The 19,009-nt window shown below is 46.5% G+C and overlaps 1 protein-coding gene across 2 annotated transcripts; it reads right to left on the bottom strand.

Annotated features, from left to right (window-relative positions):
• Window positions 1-2,265: 2,265 nt before the first annotated feature.
• Fcgr2b (Fc fragment of IgG receptor IIb) lies at window positions 2,266-17,480 on the bottom strand. 2 transcript variants are annotated; one of them, XM_036202488.1, is made up of 8 exons: window positions 17,319-17,480; window positions 13,410-13,430; window positions 10,161-10,418; window positions 8,177-8,431; window positions 7,082-7,204; window positions 4,820-4,963; window positions 2,831-2,868; window positions 2,266-2,733 (listed from the first exon to the last, which is right to left on the bottom strand). In XM_036202488.1, the coding sequence occupies exons 1-8, from the start codon at window positions 17,419-17,421 to the stop codon at window positions 2,647-2,649; spliced, it is 1,029 nt and encodes a 342-aa protein (XP_036058381.1). In that variant the 5' UTR covers window positions 17,422-17,480; the 3' UTR covers window positions 2,266-2,646. The 2 variants fall into 2 exon arrangements, with proteins under 2 accessions (XP_036058381.1, XP_036058382.1); XM_036202489.1 differs by lacking the exon at window positions 4,820-4,963.
• Window positions 17,481-19,009: the final 1,529 nt, after the last annotated feature.

Genomic DNA, 19,009 nt, shown 5'->3' with positions numbered 1-19,009 from the left:
CCACAGACGGGTATGTCCTTATTAGCACATGGTTTTGGAGGCTGAGAAGTTCAAGACCGAGGGACCAGAATTCTTGCTGAATCATTCCCTGGACTAAGAAGAGAGAAAGTGATGGAGGAAGAGGAGAAAGAGCCAAAAAGGTACCAGACTTGCCATTTTATAAGAACTAGCCCATGGCCCAGGGGCTGGTCACCTCCCATCCGATACCCCCTCCCATCTCTGTTGCATTGGTGGTTATAGTTCCAATACATTATTTCATGGGGACAAATCCAAGCTATAGTATTAAGAACATGAAATACCACTTGGGGGCATGGAGCTCAGTGGTAGAGCAATTAACCAGAATGCAAAAATATCAAATACTCAGACACTACGAGCGGAAAGCTTTATTAATTCATTCAACAACCTATTGCATTGTTCTGGTCTCTGGAGTGCATTGCTGAGTAATGAAACTAGGACTGTATTGAGCTTACATTTTAGTACACACGAGAATATATAAATAAGAAGATAACATAATTGCCCACACTGTACTATGGAGAAGATAAAAACAGAATGATAGCAATGGTCAGAGGAAGCCTTGCTAAAGAGGATGTGAGAAAGGACCCACTAGATTCATGGGGCATGTAAGGTTTTTACTTAAAGGTACACATTAGGAATACAAGAGTTTCTAGATGCATTCTCCCTGGTGTCAAATGACTTTATTTGTTCCATGTGTTTGGATTGAACCACTAAGATCCATGCAAGGTGTCTTGGTTATCAGGGAGTTCAAAGCAAAAATTCTGGAGAGGGTTATTATTATTATTATCTATTTTACTTGCGTGTCTGCTGTATGCACACACATGGGTGTGTGCCTATGTGCAGGTGTACAGAGGTCAAAGGAAAACATTGGGCATCCTGCTGTATCTCTCTCGGCTTAGTCCTTTGAGGCAGGTCTCTCAGTGGAACCTGGAGCTAGGCTGACGTCCAGCAAGCCCAGCCATCTTCTTGATGAACAAAATGAATCAACAACATAGTCATGTGTAAAGTATGGTTCCATGTATAGACTTTCTAAAAACTCTACTATATTAAATATACATACAAAAGATCCAAATGTACACAAAACCTACAACAGTGGCTATTCACCGAGAGAGAGAGAGAGAGAGAGAGAGAGAGAGAGAGAGAGGGAGAGAGATCAAAAGGAAGCTGAGTGAGGACCACAGAGAACTTCTGTGTTCCCTCTTTATACCTCCATGCTCTAACTTCTGTGGTTACCGCATGCTTTAATTTCTACCTGAGAGATTCTTATGAACATATAAAAATATATAATGTGATCCGATTTTTAAAATGCATAGACCAGCTCTGTGTGGTGGCACATGCCTATAATCCCAGCAGTTAGGAGATGGAAGCAGGAGGACCAGGAGTTCAAGGTCATTCTCCAGTTCCTGCCGGCATTCATCGAAGTGTGACTTCCTGAGAACTCGTGTTACAAAACAGAGTGATCATTCTGCTTGCCATCGGAGAAAAGACAAGGAGAAGGTGTGGAAACGAGAAGACAAGTTCACTGGAAGAGCAGTCAGTTTGAAGCGGAGGTGCACTCAGCTCACCCTCTCCTCCAAAGCACCAGCTCCCCTCTTCCCTCCCTCCTGTTACTACCAGGCCAGTTGTGGTGGGCAGGCAGTGCATGCTTGTCATCTCGGAGCTCTGGAAGCAAAGGCAGGAGGATTGACAGTTTGAGGAAGATCACCTAACATGGGAGAGGGGGTCACCATCTCTGCAACTGTGAAGAAGTTGTCATCTGTGCTAAGACTGCTATTTTAAGGTCACCCACACCCATGTTCCCATAAGTAAGCCCAATAAACTCCTTGGTACACCAAACTAGACTTGGGTATAATCATTACTTGTCTTGAGCACCCTGCCTGAGAGGCTTATGTCTCCCCACGAAAAGCTAACCCAGCTCCCCAAGATTCTTCTCACAGAAGACCAACAAACCCCAGAGAGCTCAGTCTACACTCCAATCACCTAGGCCTTGTAAAAGTAAATGGAATGTTATTTTAAAAATATTTTACTATAGAAGTAACATTGACTTTTATAGAAAAATAAGGAAGATTAAAACCCCTTATAATTCCATCACCCTGAAGCATGACTTTTTGTTTTGTTTTGTTTTGTTTTTGTTTTTTGTTTTGTTTTTCGTGACAGGGTTTCCCGGTGTAGCTTTGTGCCTTTCCTGGAACTTACTCTGTAGCCCAGGCTGGCCTTGAACTCACAGAGATCCTCCTGTCTCTGCCTCCCGAGTGCTGGGATTAAAGGCACGTGCCACCACCGCCCTCGAAGCATGACTTTTGACATGTTGGGATCTGCTGAGATAGTTTAGTCTAACATAGCCTATGACATATGTGATTCTCATGTTGCTGCAATCTGTTAATGACAGTAAGTTGGTTAATTTTATTGGCTGTGTGAATCTATAGCAAGGAGTCTTGAGTTGGGAAGCGGTAAAGTTATTAGTACAGTCAACCCCTGGGGACCCGTACTGTAGTGTCTGTTGGTTTCGGGACTCACATAGATGACTCTGCATGGGCCTCCTTAATGTCTACAGCATCCCCTTGACCAGGAGACACTAGAGCCTGACCTTTCTGGTTTGCTTTTCCCAATCCCAAGTCAAGGAAAGGGAGATTAAATGTGGTTCTGGTAATCAGGCTCTTCAACTTCATCTGGAGCTTCAGGATGCTTGAGAAGTGAGTAGGTGATTGTATTCTCAACCTTAGAGAAAGCAGAAATGAGCCTTAGAGCTGCAGAGAGATCATGGGGAAAGCAGGCGAGCAGGGAGAGGGGAAAGGGCCCGGCTGGGCTCACTCACCTCCGTTTTGGCAGCGTCATCGAGATCAGGAGGATTGTCTGTGGGCAAAAACAAGTGATCAGCTTGGGCACTGCTGGGAAAGTGGGCCTGATGTGCTATTATTGAGGCTGCAAAACCAAAGCTCAAAGCAGAGCCAAGACAAGACTTGCCCAGCCCAACCCAGGCCTTCAGGCCATGCAGTGCAGCAGTCTAGACCTCCTTCCCTGACTGTCTTGGGATCCAGCCTTCCCCGCTGCCCACGCTGGCAAAGGGAAACACACACTTGCCGCCTTCTTTTCAGACAACTGTTGAAAAATTTGTTGCTGTTCCCCAGCAGCAAGCCAGGCAGCTCTGGGGCTCTGGAAGGTTGGAGAGTGGGGAAATGTTTAGACCAGAGTGAAATCAATTCCAGACTGCCACAGACTATAGGGAGAGAAAGGAATGGACAAGAGCAGTTTATTCTTGTTGAAGCGTTGAAGAACCATTAAACATTAAAAAGAAAGGGAAAGTCAGAGGAGGAGAAAGAGGAGAGAAGAGAGAAAGGGAGGAGAGAAGAGAGGGAAGATGAGAAAAAGAGAGAAGAAAAAGACAATATTTCTCTGATAAATATCCCAAACACCACATTCTCTTATGGGTTTTGTCCTAAGTTCCCTTTGCCAGTATGAAACGCAGCCCCAGGGTCTGTAAACGGGCATTTTGGGAAGTGAGGGAAGAGGAGAGACAATATCTCCAGTCTCTTCCCTCGCTCCCTGGACACAAAGAGCCCTGTTTGCCCTGTTCCAAATTCTGCCCCCACAACACGTTCAGAATTTCCCTTTCAATACACTTCTTAGCAACTGCAGCGCGGCTAACGACGCCCTTAGGGGAAATCACCAACTCCAGTGCCAGGCTGCATAAATGTGTATGAAATGTGTTTATACCAGAGTAGACAAAGCCAGACGAGGAGGTGAAGCCAGTCGTACTTAAATTTCTCTCTCTCTCTCTCTCTCTCTCTCTCTCTCTCTCTCTCTCTCTCTCTCTCTCTTTTTGTAGACCTAGTTTGATCCTAGATGTGGATCCGCATAGCCCGGCTGAAGAACACGGACCTTGCTCAAAGCGAAGCTAAGTGAATGCTATTTTGCTCAAGCTCTCATATCTGTTGGTTCTGCTCTGAGTCATACTCTAGCCCCCTGAAGCGGAATATCCCCAAGGAAGTCCTTCTCCTGTGTACTTCTGCTGTCATGGAAGCCCCTAGAGAAAACTCCTCTGGCCCTTATGCTCTGTCTTTAACTACAGTCAAGCAATTGCCTGAAATACTCCTGCTCCTTCTACACTCTTCTTCCTGCACCAGAGCTGAAAGGTCACTGGCTTTCACTTCTCAGACTTACAAGAGTTCAGAGGTCATCTAAACCACCCACCTACCCATCCACTTCTTCCACCCCATCACAGGAAGTGGTCTACTCCAGATTCAGTTGGGTGATGGTGGAAGGATCAGGCCAGTGTTTGATAAACCAGATCAGTGGGCATTAAAGCCAAGGTGTGCCCACAGAGTGTAACCTATGAATAGTTCTAATCCCCCCAGAGCTTCCTCACCTCAAACCTCCTCTCAATATCTACTAAAAATGGAGCCATACCATGCCTACCCCTACTCCTCCACAGGGACACACTCCTGAAAAAAATTCTCCAGGGTTACCTGGGACCTCCTCCTTTCCTCTTGGGGGCCTCCCTTCTTAATCTTATTGGCCTCCACCAAACAACCGTTAAGCCTATCCTTTGCCAGATCTGCCACATCTCCCCAGAAAGATCCAAATACCTCTGAAGTCTTGCTCTGGAAATGTCTCCAGAGTCTTCGTTTGCCTAGAAGTTTAGTCACACCCCATCTTCTTTCTCTCTCTGGAACCAATGTCCCTTTTTCTTATCTCTAGTGAGATCCCCCTTAGGTCCAAGAGTTAGACTCAGAACTGACCAAGAGATTTGAGTCCCAGCCATCTTCCCGCTGCTCCCGCTCTCCTGCACTCCCACTGAACTCACATGAGCTGCTGTTTGCTGGCTCCTGTCCACATGGAGGCCCTGGGCTGCCCGGCGGCGCTGAGCCCCCAAAGGGCTCGCTGTACTCACCTGGTTCCGTGGGATGGATAGCTCCCATTTCCCTGTGATCAGGGTTTCCTGGGAGAACTAGGAGGGGCATGTAGGAAGTTAGTAGGATTATGGGATTATGAAACCTCAGGATCAAGGACCAGGGTCAGAACCGAGTTAAAAGCAACAGAGACCTTTCCCTCTCACTGTCTACCTCTCTTCCCAACTTCCCAGCTCCTCTTCCCAGGAACCTCTCCAGCCTATAGTGAGCAAGAATATACTCCAAGGGATGTCACAAAAACGACTCCACTGCATCTTTTTTAGGCTCGTCTGGCCTTTTAGAAGAGTGAGCTTTTGGTTGGGTGTGTGGCCCCAGCCTTTTAAAGTGTGATCTGTTGGTTGGGTGTGATGGAGCATATGCCTTTAATCCCAGCATTCAGGGTGCAGAAGCAAGAGGATCACTGTGAGTTTGAGGCCAGCCTGGTCTACATAGTGCATTCCCAACCAGATGGGACTAGTGACCCTGCCCCCTCTCCCCCAAAAAAAAGAAAAAAGAAAAGAAGAAAAAGAAAGTGTAATCTTTCTTTCTGTATCTCTCAATATTTACTTATCACCCATACTGAATTCCTATGAACCAACTGTAAAATGTGTTGTGAGATATTAGGTATTAGTTAGTAGTAGTCTCTTCTCTTTCTCCGTGGCTTCAATTGGCCTGCCTACACCATCCCTTATTTCCATGCCTTGGCCACAGCTCCTAGAATGCCCTTCGGCTTTGCCTAGCTAACAGCTACCCCCAGACATCACCCTTCTCCACAGTGGTCAACAGCTTATACTTTGTGCTCATCACTGTCCGTTTGGCACTGGTACAAAGGCTCCGGACTCACTCATTGTCATAACACCCCTGTCAGGTGGGTCCCCCAGAGTTCTTCATTTTTCAGACTAGTAAACTGAGGCACAGAGGTTGAATAATTCCCTCAACATTATATACAACATTATTTATCTGCTGAGATGTGAGCAGAGACTTGAGCCACAGAAATCTGGTCCCCTGTGTGTATTTCAATCACCACATGACAGGGTTCCCCAATGAAGTCTTCTCCAACTGCCCCTGCCAGGCTGCCTGCCGCAGTTTAGATCTGAAATGTCCATTAAAATCTCATGTGTTAAATGCTTGGTCACCAGGTGGGATAATGGGAGGGAGCTGAAACTGTAAAGTTATGGACTGAGCAGGAAGTCTTTAGGTCATCAGGGACATGCTCTTGAAGAAGATTATGGAATCTCCCATCTCTTCCTTGATCTCTTTGCTTGTATACTTTCTCTATGATATTCTAGCTTGTCATAGGCCCAAGCAATAGGGCCTATGGATGAGTCCTACAAAACTGCTAAAATAAACCTTTTTGTTTATTTACTTATATGTTGTAAGATAGGATTTGAACTTGCGATCCTCCCTGGCCTCCTGAAGGCTGAAATGTATTTACCACCACGCCTAGCAACTCTTTCTCTTCAGAAGTGGATTGTCTGAAGTACTTTGTTATGGTGACAGAAAGCTGATAAATTCATGGGGTCGTGGAATCTCCCCTATTTTAAATTTTACACGGGGTCTTGCTGTGTAGCACAAGCTGACTTCAAACTCATCTTTCAACCCAGGCTGGCTTTAGACTCTTTGAAAAAACAATCTTCAACTTATTTATTGTTGTGTGTGGAGTATACACCACAGTATGTCTATGGAGGTCAGAGGACACTTCTGTGGGATCAGTTCTCTCTTCCCACTGTACTCAGAGACCAGAGGTTGAATTAAAATCTCAGGGTTCATACTGCAAGCCCCTGTACTGATGGGGTCATCTCACTGGCCCTGGCTTCAGACTTCTGTTCCTCCTGAATTAGCATCCTGGGACGAAGGAGCACGTTACCGCCTCCAGTTCATAATCACGTTCTATCATTTCATTGCTCCCATCCCTTCTTGCAAGGGTCCGCTTGTATTTCTGTCTTCCTCACAATGCTGACAACTAGCTGAGGGGTGAAGTGGAACCTAATACCTACAGTGACCAGCACATGGTGTGGCACATCACCAAGTTTGTTCAAGTCTTGCTTAACAGATAAATTTGTGAGTAGATGAAAAAATACGTTGGCATTACATCATAAACAAAGAAGTCTCTAACCCCTAGCTAGCCCTAGCTAAGTAGGAACTGATCATCAGAGGTTCCGAAGAGAGCCACCAACCTGGAGCCTTTTTCTTCTTGAGATAGATCAAGGATATTAGGATAATAAAAATGGCTGCTACAGCAATTCCAGTGACAGCGGCTACAATCGTCAATACCGGTAAAGACCTGCTGGATTTGGGCTCTGGAAAAGACAGATATGAAGACAGGTAATAAGTTCTCTCTGTGTATCCACCCTTCCTCCAATGCTATGCCCAGTGTTTATTACCTAGAGTTGCTGTGTCCAGGTCACTCATAGCTGTAATATAGCACCCTGAACCCTCATCTGCATGGGTTTCTGTGAACAGACTTGTTCCTCTCCAATAACAAAGTGTTTCTACCAGACTAATGAGGGCATGCACACTGGTGAAGATGTAGTAGCGGAAGGGACAGCCCTCAGAGACAGTGGGGAGGATGGATCTGAAGCCACGCACAGTTGGTGTCAAGAGTGAAGGGCTATTATATGAGACACAAGAAGTTATGCTTTGCTGGGGATGCTATGAATGTGTTGCTCTGATTGATTGATAAATAAAACGCTGATTGGCCAGTAGCCAGGCAGGAAGTATAGTGTAGGCGGGATAAGGAGAGAGGAGAATTCTGGGAAGCAGAAGGCTGAGTCAGGAGACACTGCCAGCCGCCTCTGCCGCCATGAGAAGCACCGGTAAGCCACAGGACATGTGGCAACTTATAGATTAATAAAAATGGGTTAATTTAAGATATAAGAACTAGATAGCAAGAAGCCTGCCACGGCCATATAGTTTATAAGTAATGTAAGTGTCCTTGTGTTTTTAATTGGGCCTGAGTGGCTGCAGGAACCAAGTAGACACAGGAAAACTCCAGCTACAACACTTCAGCTCTTTGGAACGTCTGAAATGTCTAGGAACTTAGAGAACCTTTGTACCAATGACAAGGCTCTGTTCCACTGCTGCCTTGTCACCCACCACCTGCCAGTGAAGAGCTCTGGGCTGAGCCCACTTGCCATCACTTGGCAAGGGCTTCCCAGCTCTCCTCTTTGCCTCCAATCCCAGTTCCTAGGTCTCCATGTGGGGCTACCCAACTCTAGCCTTTGCCTGTCTCCTCTTCTCCCTTTCCAACATCTTGACAGAGTCCCCCATACCTTGGACAGTGATGGTCACAGTCTTCGACGAGTGTTTGTTCTTCCCTAGAAGTCCTGTGCAGTGGTAATCACCACTGTGGCTGTGATTGGCTTTGGAGATGGAGAAGTTGCCACTGGAATGTTGAAATTTCACCGATTTTCCGTTCTGGTAGAATGTGACCCTGGTCAGGGGTTTGCTCCTCCAACTATGGCACCTCAGCATGACGGTTTCCCCTTCCAGGAACACCATTTGGGGGGTCTGGAGCAGCAGCCAGTCTGAAAGACACAAAAAGACCACAGGACTCAGAGGGCCTTGGCTCAACTCTGAGACCCAGGCCACCCTTCCAGGTGGGATAGGATATGCTAAGGGGAGAGAGCTTTAGTTTGACATCAGACAATTTTGATCTCTGATTCTAGCTCCATTCATTTACAAGCTTTTCAGTCTTGGGCAAGTAATATAACTCTCCTGGGTTCCACCTTCTGTTAGTTATTTGGCGCTCTTACCCTGCAAGGAAACGTCCCAAAACATGACAAATCCACAGAAGAGTTTTTTATTAAGATAGGATAGGAAGAGACAGATGTGACAGGCCTGTGGGAAACACATGTGGTCAAGAGAAAGGAGAGTGACCGGTGCAAAAATGGCACTGGCTTTATAAAGGGTGGGCCGCGCATGCGTACAGGAACGCATGTGGCTACTCCACGCATGCGCGTAGATTACATGGCTGCGCAGGCTTTACGCAACCATGCAAAGCCACGGGGTCTTAGTGACGCAAGATGTTTTGACCCAGAAATCACTATTTTGAACTGGAAATAACTAGGGGGAGTGTCTAGGTCCTCGGGCATGCTTGTGGGCATGTTGTGACTTCATATCACCTTCCTCATCTGTGAAAATGGGCACGATCAGATTTTGCAGCTACAATAGTTCTTGATGCCTAATATTCTCCTCCCTCTCTTGAGAGAAAGGAGCTGCCACACAGTCCTAACAAGAAGAATACAAGAGATGGAGGTGTAAGCCCTTTCAGGCAGGAAAAGAGAATGGAATCCAGTCTGATGGATATGAAGAGGATACAACAGAGCCTTCTGTTTGGGGGTCAGAACATCTTGAACCTCCAAAATGTTGGTTTCCTTGGTGAATAGTAACAGATGTGGAACTACAGTCCAGCAGGGCCAGAGGCAAATCGTTAGCTTGCTGTGTATATACTTTTGAGAAAAAACTGGGCTCCGCGGTGTGGGAGCGAACAAGGTGGGACAGTGATGATAGTCATCAATGCAGTCTTGTGGTGGCTTTTCTGTGGATAAAAATCTACTTTTTGCCAGGAGCCTTGTAAAACTGTTGATCTGCTCAGCAAAGGTTTAGGAAGCCCTGCCCTGTTCCCGATACTGCAGATACGGAATGGATGAGACACAGTTTTTCACCTCAAGTGCCCACAGGCTGTCAGAAGAGAAAGTAAGCCAAGGACACCCAGGATGGTGAAGGCACTAGGTCAGGAAAAAGCGCCTGCTCCCCTGAACCTCAGGAGAAAGGCATTGGCACCCTCAGCTTGAGCACATGAGCAAGCTGAACTCAAGGTTAAATAAATTAGTTAGCCGTCTCCAGCTTGGATTCAGTTGTGGGCTATCGGCCTTTTTTCTGAGTGTCATGTAACAGAAGGGTTTCTATGAAATGGGGACTTCCTTTTTTTTTTGTCACATTCAGCTAGCGGTCTGTCTTTGTACTTGAACTTCTCTTGCTCAATCAGGACTACCAAAAAAAAAAACAAAACAAAACCGATTCACACATGCTGAGGAATTTCTCGGGAATTCGCATGCCCTCCACGTGCACACTAAGCATAAGGGCGGGTGAAAAGGGAAATGAGTGGACAAAAGCCCATCAAGCAACTCACAGCCATGCTTCCCAGAAACCAGGCGACCCCTTTTCCTGCAAATCTTGCAGTAAGCAGATCCAACCCACCCCACCCCCCAACTTCCTGGTATCCAGCTCCTCCCTGGGCCTGTGTCTACTAACCAGAAATCACTCCCAGATGTACAGGGTTGCTGAGGCTGGTCTGGCCCGTTTGACACTGATACACTCCACTGTCATTGGCTGTGGCTTTAAATGTGTAGCTGGGATGAGTCTGGCTGCTGATGGATCTCCCATTGTGGAACCACTGGGTCGAATCGTTCCCAAGGTTGCGGGTCCCTTCGCACTTCAGTGTGACACTGTCTTCACGGAGCACCTGGATCCATGGGGGTTCAAGTTTCACCACAGCCTTCAGGAGATCTGCTGAATTTCCGAGAGAGAAGGCAGCTTGAGGCAAGGGAGCCCCAAGAGCCCAAGCGGGCTCCGAGTCTCAGATTAAAAAGGCACCAGTATTCCTACTGAGTGCATCAAGGATGGGAACCTGCCCAGAAAGCTTCTTCCACTAAATTCTACTCATTCCATCCCACAAGCCCCAGGGAACTCACTGGGACTGTAATTGACCATCAACAGAGTGGAACAAGAGAGAGGGTAGGAGAGGGCTGACAAACAGTTTAGGTGCCTATTTAACACATCAAAGCAGACCTGGCCCTCAGGCTCTCCCAGCATCCCTCACTCCCTTTTGAGACAGGATTTCTCTGTAACACAGTCCTGGCTGTCCTGGAATTCGCTTTGTGGACCAGGCTGGCCTCAAACTCTTAGAGGTCTGCCTGCCTTTGCCTCCTGTGTGCTGAGATTAAAGGCGTGCACCACCACAGTCCTGGTTTACCCTGAACTCTCCAGGCCAGGGGCTGGGCTGCCCTTCCTCCAGAAGCTCTTCCCTGTATCATCCAGACATTTTGGTTACCCGCCCCTTTTGTACCTTTGGCCTCCTGGCTACTATACTAGGTTCGACCCTAGGTTCCACCCTCGCCCTTCCCCTCCCTCTCTCTCCACAAGGCCCAGCTCAGCCTGGTCATGGTTACCTGGACTCAGCCAGATGTCTCTGCCCCAGATGTCTCTGCCTCTGACTATGCTCTCCCACATAATCTTTTTTATTTTATTTATTTATTTTTTAACCAGAGCTGAGGACCGAACCCAGGGCCTTACGCTTGCTAGGCAAGCGCTCTACTGCTGAGCTAAATCCCCAAGCCCTCTCCCACATATCTATAATAAACTTTCTCCTCCACCATACCTAGGAGCGGTCATGTTCTCTCCTTTTTATTTCTTTTCTTTTTTCCCAGTCAGGGACAAAGGAGACACCCCAGAAATACATATCTTTTACCAAAGTCTATTTAATTTTTTCTCCTTCCTCCTTCCCTCGGTCCCTTTACCTGCTTCCCCTGCATGCAGATGGCTTTCTCTGTCAGTAGAACAGGCCTTGGAGCCCTGGGCTGGCTAGTCATATGTCAACTTAACACATAAACTAGATTTCTGTGAAAGGAGGGAGCCTCCATTGAGAAAGTGCCTCTGTAAGACCTGCCGGAAAGGCATTTTCTTAGTTAGTGATTACTGGGGGGAGGACCCAGCCTAGTGTGGGGGGTGCCATCCCTGGGTTGGTGGCTCCAGGTTCTCTAAGAAAGCAAGGCTGAGCAAGCCATAGGAAGCAAACCAGTGAGCAGCATTGCTCCATGGCCTCTGCATCAGCTCCTGCCTCCAGGTTCCTGCCCTGTGTGAGTTCCTGTCTTGACTTTCTTTGATACTGAACAGTGATGTGGAAGTGTAAGCTGACTAAACTGTTACTCCCTACTTGCTTTTGGTCATGGTGTTTTGTTGTGGCAGTAGAACTCTTAACTAAGACAAGCCTTGAGAGCCACGCAAAACAGAGGACTTAGCAACACATGGGACAGTCTAGACAGACAGTCTGTGTGCTTGAATCTTATTTAGAGAGAGAGGGCTTTGGGACTTTGGGGCTATTTATTTATTTACTTACTTACTTGTTTATTTGCAACAGGGTTTCTCTGTGTAGCCTTGGCCGTCCTGGAACTTGATCTGTAGACCAGGATGGCCTTGAACTCAAAGATCCACCTACCTCTACCTCCAGAATGCCACATACAACTGCTTTTGTTTTTGTTTGATTTTGATCTAATACGGCTTTGAAAAATCTTTGATACATAATAACTGTATGTATTCACAGGGTACAGTATGATACTTTAGTACATGCACACAAACGGTGTGATCATTTGGTTACATAATGGTCAGTGGTTTGCTTGTCTATCACCTCACACATCATCTGTTGGCATTGAGAATGTTCAAATCCTCTATACTAGCTACTGTGAAATATACAATTAATTGTCAACTATAATTACCCTTTGTGGTGCTTTGAACAAAAATGCCCCCCATACGACCATAAGAAATGACACTATTAGGAGGTGTGGCTTTGTTGGAGTGGGTGTGGCCTTACTGGAGGAAGTGTGTCATGGGGGTGGGCTTTGAGCTTTCAGATGCTCAAGCCAGGCCCAGTGTCACTCTCTTTTCCTGCTGCTTGCTGATCCAGATGTAGAACTCTCAGCTACCTCTCCCACATTATGTTTGCCTGCATGTCACCATGCTCCTCACCATGATGATAATGGACTAAACCTCTGAACTGAAAGCCAGCTCCAATTAAGTATTTTCCTTTATAAGAGTTGCCATGGGGGGGGCTGGAGAGATGGCTCAGAGGTTAAGAGCACTGACTGCTCTTCCAGAGGTCCTGAGTTCAATTCCCAGCAACCACATGGTGGCTCACAACCATCTGTAATGAGATCTGGTGCCCTCTTCTGGCCTGTATGCCATACATACAATAAATAAATAAATAAATCTTAAAAAAAAAAAAAAAAGAGTTGCCATGGCCATGGTGTCTCTTCACAGCTGTAGAGACCCTAACTAAAGCACATTAGATAACCTTCTTGCTATAGCACATTAGAACTTACTCCTCATATCTAACTCTACCCCTGTACCTATTAACCATTTTGTCTCCATCCTTCCCAGGTTCTGGTCATTTACTCTCTGCTTCTTTGAGATCAGTTTTTTAGAAGCTCTTGATTTTACTTAGGGAGTGGAAGGCAGTTGAGAACAAGGACAGACTTCTCAATGTTTCATTATAACAGAACCAGAAGAGTTGATATACTAGTGAGCTGTGCTTTTGGACCACCGGCCTCCCCAGACAGAGGGAAGGAGGAAAGGGACAGGGCATCTGCTGGGGACAATGGCCCTTTCCTGGTCCTGACCGGGTCCTGAGCTTGGTTGCTAGTACATTCCGAGCAGTTCCAGGCAGATCCCTGGAGGAAGAGGGAGGTGACACACAGGAGAGGGGGAAGGTATGAAAAGAGGACTTACCATGTGTTCCAGCAACAAGATCTGTAAGAAAGGAAGCAAACATCAGCCAAAGCCTGGACTTCCATACTGAGACACATGCCTGCCCAGACCCAGAACCCGCTTCATCCCCATAGCTCAACCTTCATGGCATGGCCCTCCCCTGGGACTGCCTAAATGAAGTACACTTTCAGAAATTCTTAAGCTCTGTCCCCAGTAACATCTGTTTGGTCTGTTTAAAACACCCTCGATAATGAGGAACAAAGCTGAAAACAGAGAAGGATGCTGTATTCTGGAGGATTGTCATTGCCAAATGAAATGGCATCAAGTGAGAATACACACAGAATTCACATGTTGACTTGACACTGAGGTGGTTAATCTTCATTGTTGACTTGACTAGATTACTGTGGTGGTTAATCTTCATTATCAACTTGACTAGATTTAGAATCACAGTGGAAATGTCTTTCATTGTGTCTAAAAGGGTATTTCTAGAAAGGTTTAACTAGAGTGGTAAGGCCCATCCTGAATATGGGTATGACCATCCAATGGGCTAGGGTCCCAGCCTAAAAAACAAGAGGAGGAAGCCAGTAGCATGCTAGCATTCTTATCTCTCCGCTTCCTGACCGTGGGTGTGAGGTGACCAGCCCAGGCTCCTGTCACTATGCCTTCCCACCACAATGCCCTCCAATCACATGCTGAAATAAGCTCTTCCTTAAGTGTTTGCCTGGTGCTTTGCCAAAGTATGAGAAAATGAGAAATGAGAAAAGTAACTAAATACAACTGTTATACAATGACCTTGCGGAGGTAACCTTACTTTTCTCTACTTTGACCCCCTTGCTTATCAATGGAAATGATGACAGCAATATCTGTGCCATAAATTGTTGTAAGGATTAAGTGATAATCCAGATATGGTACCTGTGTGGTGCCAAAGGCACCTTTTGAAATGATTGTGAGCAAATTTTCCAAGTTTGCTGTTTAGTTCAGTAAACAATGAGAAGTTCATTTAGGGCTGAAAGTGCTGTGTCAGACTAATTGGGACAGAGGAAGTACCAGAGATTACTAAGAAAGAGATGGTGATCTAGAATGCATGTTTATGGCTGTGCAACATCTGGCTTCTTCATCCCTTGACTTTCTATCTGTAGTGAACCTTCTCTCATGCAGATTAGCCACACAGGCCCATGCAATACCTCAAGGCCTTGTGATCATCACTCCAAACCATACCAGCTTCAAAACCACAAAATCAGATGGTCCAGCTTCACTCACCACAATAATCCTCCTCCTTTTTTCTTCCATTTGCCCAGTGCAGCCTCTGTACTCACCTGACCACGACTTCTATCTCACTGCTGTCTACCTCTGAGTGCACACACACACACACACACACACACACACACACACACACACATACACACACACATACACACACACACACACACACACACACACACACACACACACACACACACACACACACACACCTAGCTTAGAGTCCATGATTCATCATTAGCATCAGCTCCTTGCAAATCCCTTTATCCTTTTGTTGCTGTTGTTGTTGAGACAAGGTCTCATGTAGCCTGGGCTGCTTTCAGACTTGTCAGGTAGCCCATGTTGGCCTTGAACTCCAGTTCTTCCTGCCTCTACTTCCCAAATAAATACCATGAGTGGATCCCCTTAACTTATTTGCCCTTTTTTGCCTCTATAGAGTGCATTGATGTTCCCCCATGACTTTGCTTACTCACCTGCATTGACAAGAAAATAAAGAAGCCACACAATTAAGAAACACTTAAGAGGCAGGACTGAGAAGAACTGGCATTTAATGAGGCGTGAAGTTGATCAATGTGGATGACCAGGGGAAAGGTGGCTTTGCTCGTACAAGTAGAAATATTAGAAAGGTAAGAAAACTTGTAAGGAGCCGGGCGGTGGTGGTGCACGCCTTTAATCCCGGCAGAGCCAGGTGGATCTCTGTGAGTTCGAGGCTAGCCTGGGCTACAGAGTGAGTTCCAGTACAGGCTCTAAAGCTACATAGAGAAACCCTGTCTCGAAAAATCAAAAAAAAAAAAAAAAAGAAAAGAAAAGAAAAAGAAAACAACCTTGAAAGGAAATCACGCTACATTGAATTTTGAATATAATTTTTTTCTAAGCTGACAAATCTATTTATAGATGTCTAATCGACAGGCAGAGAAATTAAAGTGTACAGAGGAAGGAAGGACAAATAAGTTTGGGAGCTAGTGACACAGAAGTTAAGAATTGAAAACCCTGGGTATGTGGGACCAGCAAGGGGTTTAGTACAGTGCATAAAAAGGAGGAAAAGAAAAAACCGAGAGATGAAAGGGATAAACCATCATCTCTGCATTCCTTCTATACCCAACAAATATGAAAACTATGTTCTTGTCCAATGTACTCGTTAGAAGGAAGACGAAGATCTTGTACTTTGCGTCAGGAAAACTGTTTTGTTCACTGACATGACCCCAAATCCAGAACAGTGTCTGCCACAGAGGGGCTTAAAGAATCAACAGACACATTGGTAGTAAAAGCTGAGTGTAGTGTAGACACTGCCTGGCTGAGAAAGGCCCACCGGGGTGAAATGGGAGCACGGAGAGCAGGGCAGCACTGGAGCTGCCTCCCCACGCCTCTTCTGGAAGATTCCATAGCTACACAGGACCAAAGTCAGGAGCAACCAAGACACAGTTAGAGGGTGTTATAATATTGAATCAAGTGATGAAGTCCTAAGTGTGGAGGCCCAGAAAGCAGTAGGAAAAAAATAGAAATTTAGCAAAAGCAAATGGCAGAGAAGGCCATTCTTGGGAGTCTTCACCGGCTGATTGACGGCTCTGCAGCACAAATGGAAAGGTGAATTGCCTTTCTACAACGGAGCCTTTCCGTGTGAAAACTAAGCTATCTGGTGTCACTTAATATACCTACTTGTGGAGAAATAGTCTCTCTTCCATCCCTCTCCCCCTGGCAGCCACATCCCACTCAGCATTGACAGCTGAGGTCCCTCAGGGCTGACCAGATTTCACTATGAGTCATAGCATGTAACTTGGGGCAGGGGGGTGGGGTGGCCATATGCCTTCTTCTCAGAAGTAGAAGCCCCAGAACTGAACTTAGAAGATGGTCCTGCACTAGGACTCCTTTTCTGGACTTCGCCCAGACTCTTCTAATCACCCAGCACCATCAGCTTCTGTTCTCTGGCCCACAGGTGAGACCAGGACCAGAAAAATCTTCCTCCGTCTCAGCCTAAGACCCTTACCCTGACTTTCTTCTTACTGTGTGAGCCAAGCCCAAGCCCCATGGTCTATGCAGTGAAGGAGGCAGGAGGAATTTCTCTGGCCCCACAACTGGTAACTCCAGACTTGCTCAGGTTTGTGATGCTCTGAACCTCAATTCCCAGGACAACCCTGATCTTCCTGTGCCTCCTTATATATTAAAGGGGACGGCGATCTTCTGCTGGATAGTGACCTCATGGGCACAGAGAACAGCCACTACCACCCCCTCAAATGCATCTTAGAGCTTCCTCCCAGCCCTTGTCTAAAGCAGCCCTAGACATTTCGCCTAAGATTTGGTCCTGTGTGAATTACAAATTCAAAGGGAAACCAGTCGCTTAATTAAGTTATCCCTCAAGTCTAGGACATTAGATTTGACTCAGAGAAGGTTCTGATGGGGAGGATGGCAGTGCCTCCATACCTGGAAACTGGTCACTACAGTAGGTTCTAATGGGAAAAGGGGTAGTACATCAGGCCAGGTACCAAGTGGCAGGAAGACCAGCAACAACATAAACTCCTGCCAGCTTTGATTTTCAAAGGCCAGCCAGGTTGTTACAGCCTGGCTATTAACCTTCTACCCACTCTGGATTCTGCTGACATGCTTCCTGTGCTCCATTCATCCCTGTGCAAGTCCAACCCCAACCCTGCCTCCCTTCTGGAGTCTCTGACTTACGGAGCATAGCTGTCCACAGTAGCATATGGCCCAAAGTCTGTGAGAGGGTATGGACAGCCCAGTTGCTCTCCATGGGGAGAGGTAGGAATGATGGGGTTCGCATCGTCCCTGGAGCAAGGCGGCTGCAGGCACGGGCTTCTCTCTAGCCTTGGCAGACTGTACCCAGAGAGCAAACTCTGGAGTCCAAATGCGGAAGTCAAAAGAAACGGTCTGTTTAATCACTGGCCCCTCCCCTTCCACCCTTTCATCTGTTCCCTACTAGAAGACTCAGGACCGACCAGAGTCAATTTGGTTCAGCTCAAGTCACAAAAATTTTAGAAACTGAGAATCCGCTCTCCTCTTGTTCTGCTGGAGTCAGAGCTGACCTGGGCTTCAGACAGGGAGATGGCCACCCAAACTCAGCCCACGAATCATTTGCCTCAGTCTCTGTGTTCCTCAAGAAAGGCGAGGAAGTACAGAAGACAAGCATCTTCTGGTACTTCTTTCCAGAGACCCAGTCTCTGGAAACTGGACTCCTCCCAAAACTGAGCCAAGTTACCTGAGACCTCCTCCCATCGTGTGGGTTTCTCTGTCGTCATAATCCCCAGCTCACTGCTGGATGGCAGACAAAAAGCAAGAACATATATTAGCACAGCAAACACAAGAACACTCATCCTCCACATCATCTCCCTCTGCTCACTCCTCCGTTCACTCAGTGACCACCCCAGTAAGTATCGCGTAAGCATCAGTCGGTGCCCTGGTTCTTCATCCTGATCATTTTTCCCCACCACTGTTCTTACCACTATGGCTTGGTAAAAGGTCATAGGTTTCCCAGCTGTAAGATGGAGTTTGAGTATTAGGGAGCTTCAGAGAGCTCCTGACTCCTGGACTGTAAAATGAAGATCAGTGTTTCTACCCACTCAAATGAAGTTTCTCAGCTTCTGCAGCACTGATACTTTTAGCAGGAAAAAAAAAAAATTAAGAAGTGGATTGTTATGTAACCCAGGGTGGCCTGGAACTGGCTAAGCAGCTCAGTGTAGCCTCAAGCTTGAGTTCCTGCCTCCTCAGCCTCCAGGGCACAAGGATTGCAGGGGTGCACCACCACAACAGTTATCACATAACTCTCCTGAGGGCTTGCCCTGTGCATGGTGGGATGTTTAGCAGCACACCCTGCTGCTACCCATCAGGCAGCAGAGATATGTCTCAGCTGTGAAAGAAAAGAGTCCCAAGACTGTGGTAAATGTTCCCCGAAGAAGGTGGGCAAAACTGTCACTGGTGAAGAACCAATTGCACTCAAGGTTACTGGAAAACAAAGAGAATATGGATGTATCATGAGGGGATGCTAGTTTTGTTTTTCTTGCCTCCTGTCCTCAGATCATGAGATGCTCTGGGATCAATCCCGGGGCCCTCTTCTGGGGCCTCTTTCCCAAAGGCTCTTTCAGGAGGCAAGCTGTAATTAATTACTCAAGGAAATGACATTATAAAACCTCCTTCCATTCTGTGGTCTTCAGAAACCTTCGAAGTTCCACCCTATCTCCATGTGACTTTACTTTTGGTCCCACATTTCCTCCCAGCCCCACCCTGCCAGCTCCTAGCTGATTCTGAACGTATGGGAAGAGAGCAACAGGATGACATCAGTTTTAAATATCATTAGCAATGAAAATATCATTAGAATAAAATTAAGTATCATTAAATATCATTAGAAATGAGAG

Source organism: Onychomys torridus, chromosome 11, assembly GCF_903995425.1.
Source record: "Onychomys torridus chromosome 11, mOncTor1.1, whole genome shotgun sequence".
In the NCBI taxonomy this organism is placed as follows: Eukaryota; Metazoa; Chordata; class Mammalia; order Rodentia; family Cricetidae; genus Onychomys; species Onychomys torridus.
The sequence above is the reverse complement of the archived record's forward strand: the minus strand, read 5'-3'. Positions and strand labels throughout refer to the sequence as shown.

What these genes read in the sequence shown, in the direction of transcription:
- Fcgr2b (XM_036202488.1), bottom strand. Translation starts at nt 17,421, where the DNA reads ATGCGAACCCCATCATTCCTACCTCTCCCCATGGAGAGCAACTGGGCT. An exon ending in GCCAGCAAACAGCAGCTCAT is followed by an intron (nt 2,869 to 4,819) that starts GTGAGTTCAGTG and finishes TTTTGCCCACAG; the next exon opens with ACAATCCTCCTGATCTCGAT. An exon ending in ATGACGCTGCCAAAACGGAG is followed by an intron (nt 2,734 to 2,830) that starts GTGAGTGAGCCC and finishes GCTTTCTCTAAG; the next exon opens with GTTGAGAATACAATCACCTA.